Source organism: Otolemur garnettii, unplaced genomic scaffold (genome assembly GCF_000181295.1).
Source record: "Otolemur garnettii isolate 467f Iridium unplaced genomic scaffold, OtoGar3 scaffold00021, whole genome shotgun sequence".
Lineage (NCBI taxonomy): Eukaryota > Metazoa > Chordata > Mammalia > Primates > Galagidae > Otolemur > Otolemur garnettii.
The window spans coordinates 25,435,182-25,447,218 of record NW_003852416.1 but is presented as its reverse complement, the minus strand read 5'-3'; the positions used below and the strand labels follow the sequence as shown (position 1 = coordinate 25,447,218).

The 12,037-nt window shown below is 38.7% G+C and overlaps 1 protein-coding gene across 3 annotated transcripts in view; it reads right to left on the bottom strand.

The window, feature by feature from the left end:
* The window catches only part of LOC100941864 (cytochrome P450 2C18-like), a 62,220-nt gene that overhangs the window by 21,248 nt on the left and 28,935 nt on the right, over positions 1 to 12,037 (bottom strand). For all 3 annotated transcript variants that reach the window (XM_023511713.1, XM_023511712.1, XM_003787319.3), the window contains 2 exons: positions 4,329 to 4,489; positions 3,010 to 3,186 (listed from right to left, as the gene is read on the bottom strand). In XM_023511713.1, the coding sequence (XP_023367481.1) occupies positions 3,010 to 3,186; positions 4,329 to 4,489 (338 nt within the window). The remainder of the gene's footprint in view (positions 1 to 3,009; positions 3,187 to 4,328; positions 4,490 to 12,037) is intronic.

Sequence of the window (12,037 nt, the reverse complement as noted above, 5' to 3'; positions counted from 1 at the left end):
CAACAGATGAATCCAGCTACTTACGGCTACCTGATCTTTGACAAGCCAATTAAAAACATTGAGTGGGGAAAAGATCCCCTATTTAACAAATGGTGCTGGGTGAACTGGCTGGCAACCTGTAGAAGACTGAAAGTGGACCCACACCTTTCACCATTAACTAAGATAGCCTCTCACTGGATTAAAGATTTATACTTAAGACATGAAACCAGAAAAATACTAGAAGACAGGGAAAACACTTGAAGAAATTAGCCTGGGTGAATATTTTATGAAGAGGACACCCTGGGCAATTGAAGCAACATCAAAAATACACTACTGGGACCTGATTAAACTAAAAAGCTTCTGCACAGCCAAGAGCACAGTAAGTAAAGCAAGTAGATAGCCCTCATAATGGGAGAAGATTTTTATTATTTTATTTTATTAAACCTGACAAATGTTTAATAACCAGAATCCATAGAGAACTCAAATGTATTAGCAAGAAGAGAACGAGTGATCCCATCTCAGGGTGGCCAAGGGACTTGAAGAGAAATTTCTCTAAAGATAGCCTACAGATATATGAAAAAATGCTCACCATCCTTAATCATCAGAGAAATGCAAATCAAAACTACTTTGAGATATCACCTAACACCAGTAAGATTAGCCCATATCACAAAATTCCCAAACCAGAGATGCTGGCGTGGATGTGGAGAAAAGGGAATACTCCTACACTGCTGGTGGAAATGTAAACTAATACGTTCCTTTTGGAAAGACTTCTGGAGAACACTTAGAGAACTAAAAATAGACCTGCCATTTGATCCTGCAATTCCTTTATTAGGTATATATCCAGAAGACCAAAAACCACATTACAACAATGGTATTTGTATCAGAATGTTGATTGCAGCCCAATTCATAATTGCCAGGTCATGGAAGAATCCCAAGTGCCCATCGATCCATGAATGGATCAACAAACAGTGGTATAAGTACACCATGGAATATTATGCAACCATAAAGAAAGATGGAGACTTTATGTTCTTCATGTTCACATAGATGGAGCTGGAAAGTGTTCTTCTTAGCAAAGTATCACAGGAATGGTAGAAAAAGTATCCAATGTACACAGCCCTACTATGAAATTAATTTATAGCTTTCATATGAAATCTATAACCTAATAACAGCCTAAGAATATGGGGAGGGGGGAGGGAGAAGGATGGGGGAATGAGTGGAGGGAGGGGGATTGGAGGGATCACTTCTATGGTTTATCTTATAAGGGTACAAGTGAATCTTTCTAAGAGTAGAATATGAACATCTTAACAGAATAACTGAGAAAGTGACATGAAGGCTATGTTAACCAGTTTGATGAAAATATTTCAAATTGTATGTAAAAACACCACACTGTACCCCAGAATTGCATTAATGCACATAGTCATCATTTAATAAAATAAAATAAAATAAAGAAAACTGAATAATATCCATGAAGAAAATACACATGCAAATGTTTATAGCAGCATTGTCTATAACACACCCAAATGCCCATTGACAGATGAATTTTTAAAAACTTGTTGTATGATTGCATGTAAAATAGCAAATTATTCAGCCACCAAAAAATCAATAACATAATGATACATTCTACAACATAGGTGGGCCTCCAAATCATCATGTTAAATAAAAGAAGCCAGAAACAAATTGGGCACATATGACCTCTGAGGCCTTTACATGCTCTATCCACAATAAGCAAATACATAGAGACAGGAAAAAGATTAAAGATTACTACAAGATGATGGAATGGGGGGTGATTATTAATGCATATAGTATGTTTTGGTATAGTGATAAAAAAATTGAAAATAGCTGCTGGTTGCACAGCATTATAAAAACAATAAGTACCACTAAACTGTAAACTTTAAACAGGCTAACTATATGGAACTTTCCCCTCAATTTTTAAAGTGTCTTCACTTCCTGAATTACTCCATAGATTTAATGCAATCCAGGTCAAAATAGCCACTGGCTTTTTTTTTTTTTTTCAGAGAATGACAAGCTCTTCCTAAAACTCCTTATGTAGATGAAAGGGGCTCAGAAGAGCTAATGTAGTCTTGAAAGAGAATAATAAAGTTGGAAGATTCACACCTGTTGATTTGAAAACTTGATGCAAAGCCACAACAATTAAGACATCAAGATTGCGTACAGCTGGCACAAGAGCAGATGTATGGATTAATGGAATAGAACTGAAAGCCCACAAACAAATCCTAACATTTATAGTCAATTGGTTTTTGACCAGAGTTCCAAGGTAATTTAGGGTTTTTTTTCTTCTTTTTGTGGGGGCTGGGTTTGAACCCACCACCTCCGGCATATGGGGCTGGCTCCCTACTCCTTTGAGCCACAGACACTGCCCAAATGCCAAGGTAATTTAATGGAGAAAGATTAGCCTCTCAATAATTATTACAATGAAGATAGGATTCATATTTAAAACTTTCCACCATGTCTGGCTCCTTATCTGTGGAAATTCATTTCGGTTACACTCAATTAAGCCTTGTCTATTCTATCAGCTCTTTCCCACCACACACTTGTACACCTCTACTGAAACCACTTGACCTACTTGAAAAACCCTCTCCTGTCCCTCACTGCAAGTATTTTCAGGTCTAATGTGCAGGACATGCAGAAAGCCCACCTAGGCTGAACCGATCTTTTCCATTCTCCCACATTCAGTGTAGAATGATGATGCCCATCTTCACTTAATGGCAGCATGTTTTATCTTTTCAAAATTCATTGTGATTATCTCCATTTCACATGAGATGTGCTTTTTCTTTCTCCTCAGGTGGATTGTATTTATTTAAAGAAGAGAGTCAAGGCATTCTAATGTGATAATTTAATTTTACATCTTCCATGACTGCTAGTGCTGATTCATAAATATAATATAGAGGTAAAATGCTTTTCAAAGATTCAGGACTAATCATTTAAACATCCTTAGTACATTACAGACCTATACAATGAACCACAAAGTGCACAAACAATCAAATAACTGAACTTCTGTTTGCATTTTACCTGCTCCATTTTGATCAGGAAACAATCGATAAAGTCCCGAGGATTGTTAATATCCAGTGATTCTTGGTGTTTTTTTACTTTCTCCAAAATATAACTTTTTGTAAGAGCAACATTTTTAAGTAATTTGTTATGAATTCCAGGGAAATAATCAATGAGAGCAGGGAAATTATTGCATAGCTAGAATAGAAAATATAATTTATTTAATAGTAAACATGTAATAAATATATATAACGTACATCAAACCATGATTAGACATTATAGGTATATTATGAATAAAATATAGTATCCATATTGATGGGGAAATTTTATTGTTCACATATAGTAATTCTCTATGTTTATAAAAATACCTAAGGGAGAAAATTCTGACCTGAGAATGAAAGATGTTCATCATTTCCATATATCATTTTTATTGTATAAAACACCTGTATATCAATTCTCTCAATTTTTTACACCAACTCTTGCCTATAATCTTGAAGGATAAGATGGCATGAATTACTATGATATCCATGTTGTAGATGACAGCAGAGCTCAAGTGAATTGGGGCAACTTAACTGAGAACAGAGAACTAGTTCCCACTACTTTTATTTCCTTTAAGCAGCATCAGAAGTGAAATCAGTATTTTAGAAGAGGCAGGGTCTCAAAGGTATCCTGAAACACACTGTGCATCAAAGTAGTTCAATGACATCTCTAACCACACAATAATTATTTAGATAGAGTAAATAGGTAGGATGTACCAATTCAGCACAGGGTAAAATTGTGACACTTGTTTCTGGTTCATACACTATAAAACCAATAATTTTGTCATTCCTAACCCAGTTACCTTGTCAGCAAGGATCTCATCCCAAGCATCAAATATCCCTGCTTTAGGCAGAGTTTCCTGGTGCCTTCTATGGACCCAAATATTCTCCCTCCTTGAAAGAGGTATTCTCTTTCTAAATAAAGATGATTTGGCCAAGTAGTATCAAGAAGTGTTCTCTAAATGTTGATCGAGGATAAGCCCTGTGGTGAATGGAAGTCTTCAGAAAGGGCCTGGCTGTTGATTGATTAATATGGGCATATTTTGGGTTGTCATCCATGTACTTTATAGAAACTGAGGCTTTAAGATTTAGTGGAAAAAACAACTGCTTACCCCTATGTTTGGCCATCCATTTTCTGCATGTAAAATAAAGAACTCAGCCATCTATCCCAGAAGGTGACTTCATAAATGTCTGGGAAGGACAGCAGAATCCAATTTTGACAGCTTGATCCATATAGAATTTTGGATTTTTCAGAGAGAAAAGCATAAGCGGTTCCTTAGCAAGAGGAAATCTTAGACTCACCTGGATCCATGGGGAGCTCAGAATCCTGAAGTTTTCATTCAGTCTCCCCATCAAGGTAAGAAAATTCTGATCTTTGTAATCAAAACGATCCTGGAAAATGATGGAGCAGATCACATTGCAAGGAGCACAGCCCAGGATAAAAGTGGGATCACAAGATAAAGCTAAAGGATTGGAAAAATACAATTAAAATAGAAAATAATTTTTCTTTGTTAACAGGTAAAGGGAATTGTGAAATTTAAAGCAATATCTTACCAGCACATTCCCCTAACATTAAAAAAAAAATCCAATATACATAAAATGAACACTTCATTTTCACCTTAATTCTGAGTTATACGTTATGACCTACCTGGCGAAGTAATGGAATTTTGCATGTGGCAATTCATATCCATTGCCTGTATCTACACTCTTTTAACTTCAAGTGTCTGTTCTTTTGGAAGGAAAGAGAAAGCATTTTAAAACCTAGTAATTCCAGTTGGTAGAGAAGAATCACATCTGCCTACAAAGGCTGAGAATAGTAAAGCACAGAGAAAAAAGGAGTGAAAAGTTTGGACCTGGATAGTATTGACACCTAAGAATAGCTGGAAGAATTCTGAGTTGGAATAGTAGAGAGGAACAAAATAGAGAAAGAGACTGTGGGTGAACTCATGGATTTGAAGGCACAAATGTGAAAATTATAATATATCCATGTTACATGAGAGAGAAAAAACTATTTTAATAATATAAATGAACAATGCACCATAGATGTTTTAAAAATGAGTTTTTTTGGTGGTTTCATGTTGCTGGGTTTTGTTTGTTTGTTTGTTTTTGTAGTTTTTGGCCCGGGCCAGGTTTGAACTCACCACCTCCGGTATATGGGGCAGGTGCCCTACTCCTTGAGCCACAGGCACCACCCAATAAAAGTTAGACAAACAGAAATAAAGTGAAATATTTTCATTTTTCATTTCAATGTTTAAAATATTTTTCTTTTTTTCACAATTATACTCATTTCTTAGTAGTTTTGAAATACCATTGCATCATGCACATTAGGTGAGGTCTTCCCAAATACCCTCCCTCTTGCCCCCCATATACTCCCTGCCCTCCCAACTCTCTCCTCTTCCCTTGTTACTTTTTTAGTTATGTTTTGCCATTCATATGAATGTGTAGGTGATTATATATTGATTTCATAGTAGTATGGAGTACATTGATTTTTTTTTCATTCTTGAGATATTTACTAAGAATATGTTCCATCTTCATCCAGGTAAACATAAAAGATGTGAAGTCTCCATCTTTTTTATGGCTGCAGAGTATTCCATGGTGTACATATACCACAATTTGTTAATTCATTCATGAAAGATGGGCACTTGGGCTGTTTCTATGTCTTGGCTATTATGAATTGGGCTGCAATAAATATTCTGGTGCAAATATCTTTGTTGTAAAATAATTTTTGATCATCTGGGTGTATACCTAGTAGAGGAATTGTAGGATCGAACAGTAGGTCTACTTTTAGTTCTTTGAGTGTTCTCCAAACTTCTTTCCAAAAAGATTGTATTAGCTTGCATTCCCACCAGCAGTGTAAAAGCGTTCCCTTCTCTCCTCATCCATGCCAACATCTGTAGTTTTGGGAATTTGTGATATGGGCTAATCTCATTGGAGTTAGATGACATCTCAAAGTGGTTTTGATTTGCATTTCTCTAATTAAGGATGAAGAGCATTTTTTCATATGTTTGTAGGCCATGTGCCTGTCTTCATCAGAGAAGTTTCTGTTCAAGTCTCTTGCCCACATAGAAATAGGGTTATTTGTTCTTTTCTTATTGATTAGTTTGAGTTCTCTGTAGATTTTAGTTATCAGACCTTTGTTGGAAGCATAACCTGCAAAAATCTTCTCCCATTCTGAAGGTTGTCTTTTTGCTATACTTACTGTGCTTTTGGCTGTGCAAAAGCTTTTTAGTTTGATCAGATCTCAGTAATGTATTTTTGGTGTTGCTTCAATTGCCTGGGGTATTCCTCCTCAAAAAATATTCTCCCAGGCAAATTTCTTCAAGTATTTTCCCTGCACTCTTTTCTAGTATTTTTATAGTTTCATGTGCTAAGTTTAAATCTTTTATCCAGTGAGACTCAATTTTTGTTAATGGTAAAAGGTGAGTGGGGGGGTCCAGTTTCAGTCTTCTACAAGTCACCAGCCAGTTTACCCAGCACCATTTGTTAAATAGGGAGTCTTTCCCCAACTGAATGTTTTTGATAGGCTTATCAAAGACCAAATGACACTAAGTAGCTGGGTTGATCTCTTAGTTTTCTATTCTGTTCCATAAATCTACCTCTCTGTTCTTATGCCAGTACCTAGCTGGGTTTTGTTTGTTTGTTTTTTTGTATTTTGAGACAGAGCCTCAAGCTGTTGCCTTGGGTAGAGTGCCATGACATCTCAGCAAACAGCAACCTCCACCTCCTGGGCTCAAGATTCTCCAGCCTCTGCCTCCCAAGTAACTGGGTCTACAGGTGCCTGCCACAATCGCTCAGCTTTTTTTTTTTTAGGTTGCAGCCATCATTGTTGTTTGGTGAGCCAGGGTTAAATTTGAACCTGCCAGCTCAGGTGTATGTGGGCTGGTGGCTTAGCCATTTGAGCCACAGGTGCCAAGCTACAGTACCATGCTGTTTTGATCACTATAGATGTGAGGCATAACCTGAAGTCTGGTAACATGATGCCTCTTGATTTGTTTCTATTTCTGAGTAATGTGTTGGCTATTCAAGGTTTTTTTCTGATTCCTCATAGAACAAAGACACATTTTCAAGCTCTGTAAATTATAACAATGATGCTTTACTAGGAATTGCATTAAATCTATAAATAGCTTTGGGTAGTATGGACATTTTAACAATGTTGATTCTTCCCAGCCATAAGCATGGTATGTTTCTCTATTTGTTAACATCTTCAGCTATTTGTTTTCTCAGAGCTTCATAGTTCTCAATACAGAGATCTTTCATGTTCTTCGTTAGGTAAATTCCCAGATATTTTATCTTCTTTGGAACTACTATAAAAGCAATAGAGTCCTCGACTATATTTTCACCTTGACTAGTGTTGACATATTTAAAAGCTACTGATCTGTAAGTATTGATTTTGTATCCTGAGATGCTGCTATATTCCTTGATCACTCCTAAGAGTTTTGAAGTTGAGTCCCTGAGATTTTCCAGGTATATAGGACCATATCATCAATGAACAATGAGAGTTTGATCTCCTCTGACCCTATTTGGATACCCTTGATTGCCTTCTCTTGTGACAGCTAAGACTCCAATTGCTATGTTAAATAGCAGTGAAGACAGTGAGCATCCTTGCCTCATTCCTGAGCTGAGTGGAAATGTTTTCAATTTTATACCATTCAATATGATATTGGCTGTGGGTTGGCTATAAATGGCCTCTATCAGTTTAAAAAATGTCCCTTTTATGCCTATTTTCTTAAAAATTCTGACCATGAAAGGATGTTGGATGTTATCAAAGGCTTTTTCTGCATCAATTTAGAAAATCATGTGGTCTTTGCTTTTTCTTTTATTGATGTGATGTATTATATTTATAGATTTGGGTATGTTGAACCAACCCTGTAACCCTGGAATAAAACCAACTTGATCATGGTGTATAATTTTTTTGATGTGTTGTTGAATCCTGTTTGCTAAGATCTTATTGAATATTTTTGCATCAATATTCATTAATGATATTGGTCTATAATTTTCTTTCTTTGCTGAATGCTTTGCTGGTTTGGGAATCAGGGTGATATTTACTTCATAGAATGTGTTGGAAAGTATTCCTTCTTTTTCTATGCTTTGGAAAATATTGTATAATATATAGGTACTAGTTCCTCTTGAAAGGTTTGATAGAATTCAGATGTGAAGCCATATGGTCCCAAACTTTTATTTTTGGGGAGATTTTGTATTGATGATGCTATTTCAGTGATTGGTATAGGTCTATTCAAGATTTCTAATTCTTTCTGGTTGAGTCTAGGAAGGTGGCATGCTCCATGTATTGGTCCATTTCCTTGAGATTTTCATATTTCTGGGAATAGAGATTTTTGTAGTAATCATTGAGGATTTTTTGAATTATTGAGGTGTCTATTGTTATTTCCTCTTTATCATTTCTGATAGATTATATTAGAGATTTTACTTTTCTATTTCTGGTTAGGTTGGCCAAAGGCTTATCAATTTTATTAATCTTTTCAAGAAACCAACTTTTGTTTTTCTGATATTATGAATGATTCTTTTGTTTTCAATTTCATTTAATTATGCCCTTATTTTGGTGATTTCTTTTTTTCTACTCAGTTTGGGGTTGAAATGCCTTCCTTTTCCAGTTGCTTGAGATGATCCATTAAGTTCTTGGCTTCCTCTCTCTCTGTTTCCTTGATAAAGGCTTCCAATGCTATAAATTTCCCTTTTAGAACTACCTGTGCAAAACCTATAGGTTTTGATAATTTTGTCTTCATAAAAAGATTTTTTTTCCTTCTTAGGAAGTAAACACTCATCATTTCCATTCATCTTCCAAATTCAATTATTTGTGCAGAACCAGGCTTTGTGGTTCCTGGAACAATGATCTCTATAGCCATCAACAGAAGTATGTTTATACAAAATTTCAAATTTGATCATAAGTTAAGTCCACTATTTTCTTTTTGGTAAAGAGGTTAAATTATAAGAAATATTGTCTTTTTTGATATGAACAACTTGATATCTTCCTGCACTATAATAGTTTGAGATTTTAACACCCCTTTGACAGTTTTCAATAGATCCTCCAAGAAGAAGCTAAACAAAGAAATAATAGACTTAAACCTGACCCTAGAACAAATGGACTTTACAGACCTCTACAGAACATTTCACCCTAATAAAACTGAATATATATTCTTCTCATCAGCCCCTGGGTCATCCTCCAAAATAGATCATATCCTAGGACACAAGTCTAACCTCAGCAAATTTAAAAGTATAGAAATTATTACTTGTATCTTCTCAGTCCACCATGGAATAAAAGTTGAACTCAATAGCAATGGGAATCTTTGTACTCAAACAAAGTCATGGAAGCTAAATAATCTTAGGCTCAATGATAGCTGGGTCAAAGATGAGATTGGGAAGGAAATCACCAAATTTTTGGAACAAAATGATAACAAAGACACAAATGAGAGACCCAAGAGATGAACCCAGCTGTTTATCATCATTTGATCTTTGACAAGCCTATCAAAAATACTCAGTGGGGGAAAGACTCCCTTTTTAACAAATGGTGCTGGGTGAACTGGCTGGTGACCTGTAGAAAACTGAAACTGGACCTCCCACCATTCACCATTAACAAAAATTGATTCAGGGCCGAGGGGCAAGATGGCCGATAGGCACCAGCCTCTGACAGAAGCTCCTGTCCAGAGGGAAGGATAATGCCTGGAAAAGACCCAACAATGTTGAAGATTGGGAGCCCAGCCAAGAGAAGAGTGATATCTGCAGGACACCTCTGCTGAGGCAAGTTGAGACTTCAAGAAGGCAATCTCCAAGCAGAAAAACTGAACAAACATTTTTTGCTGCCATTTTGAATTCCCAGTCCACCCTTCCCCCCCAACCCACCCCCCACAGAGATAGTGGGGGGCCCAAGAGCACTGTCCCCCACCCCTGCGGGACCAAGCACTCAGTCCTGGCCCTGCAGCCAGAGTCCTGTTAGTACTACATGCATTCCCGGGGCACTGTTAATCTCCATTCCCACATCCTGAGACCTGCAAGAGCTGTGCGAGTCCCACCAGCAGCAACAGATTTCCCAGCTCTTGGCACCTGGGCTGGGCAGGCTCAGAACTGCTTGCTAGACCCGTGCACAACCTGCAGGTGGCCACCAAGTTTCCCACTCCCTGTACCCAGGTCAGGTAGGCCCAGAACTGCTTGCTAGACATGCGGGTGGCTGCCAAGTTCCCCAGCCTTGGCACCCGGGCCAGGCAGGCCTAGAACTGCTTGCTAGACCTGTGGGTGGCTGCCAAGTTCCCTGCTCCTGGCACCCACTCCAGATGGGCCCAGAACTGTTTGGTAGAACTGCACATGCTCTGTCGGTGGCCGCCAAGTCCCCTGCTTCTGGCACCTGGATCAGGCGGGCCCAGAACTGCCTGCTAGACCCGCAGGTGACCTCCAAGTACCTTGCTTTGGGCACCAGGCCGGGAGAACCCAGAACTGCTTGGTAGACCCATGTGCACTCCCTGGGTGGCTGCCAAGTTCCTCTCCCAGCACCCAGGTTGGGCGGGCCCAGAACTGCATGCTAGACCCATGGACAGCCACCGAGTTCCCCCCCTCTTGGAACCTGGGCCAGGCAGGCCTAGAACCGCTTGTTAGACCTGCGGGTGGCCGCCAAGTTCCGTACTCCTGGCACCCACTCCAGACGGGCCTGGAAAAATTTGCTAGAACCACACGTGCCCCATGGACAGCCACCGAGTCCCCTGCTCCTGGCACCCAGGCCGGGCGGGCCCAGAACTGCTTGCTAGACCCATGGGCACTCAGCAGGTGGCAGCTGAGGTTCCCGCTCCAAGCACCCAAGTTGGGTGGGTACAGAACTGCTTGCTAGACCTGCGCACACCCTATGGGTGGCTGCTGAGTTCCCCACTCCTGGCATCCAAACCAGGCAGGCCCAGAACTGCCTGCTAGAACCGTGTGTTCCCAGCATACCCAGACGGCAGCCCGAGAAGTATGAGAGGACGGTCAGCTGAGAGAGAACCACAATAGAATGGCAGTACCCTGAGGTGGAGAGCAGCAGCCACAGCAGCGGGAACAATAAGACTCACACTCCTGAGGCTCTTCAGGACAGACACACTCTGCCTCTCTGGGCAATAAGAGGAAGCCAGCACCTTCTCCTATGGCAGCCACTGACTGAATGGTTCTAATATGGATTGCAAACAGTGTAAATTCAGCATGGGGTGAAATCAGCAGAAAAACTCTGGCAACTTGAATAACCAGAGTAGATCAACTCCCCCAAGAAAAATGGGAAAGATGCAATTGAAGATTCCATCTATAAACAGATGGCTGAGATGTCAGAAATCAAGTTCAGAATGTGGATAGCAAATAAGATTAACAGAATGGAAGAAAGGAGGGAATTAGAATTTCAAGAAATTCTTCAAAAGATTTCTCAAGAAATTACTCAAGAGATATCTCAAGAAATTATTCAAAAGATGTCTCAAGAATTCAATGATTTCAAAGATAAAATGATCAAAGATTTTGAAACACTGAGACAAAAGGTTGCAGCCCTCAAGGATCTGAAAGATATGGTAGAATCCCTCCATAACAGAGTAGAACAGGCAGAAGAAAGGATCTCTGACACTAAAGACAAATCTTTGGAACAAGCCCAAGAGCACAAAAATCAAAAGAATTGAAGAAGAAAAACAAATATTTCTCTCAGAGAGCTCTCAGATAATTTGAAGAAAACTAATATTCACCTTATAGGAATTCCTGAAGGTGATGAAGTTGCTTCACAAAACACAGAGGCTCTTCTTCATGAAACTATAAAAGAGAACTTTCCAGACATGCCAAGAGATTCTGAAATTCAGATAGCAGACAGTTACAGAACCCCAACACGACTCAACCCGAACAAGACATCTCCCAGGCACATCATAATTAACTTCACTAAAGTCAATATGAAAGAGAAAATTCTAAAAGCAGTTAGATGCAAGAAAACTATAACCTACAAGGGGACGAGTATTAGAATGACTGCAGATCTCTCTGCTGAAAACTTTCAGGCTAGAAGAGGATGG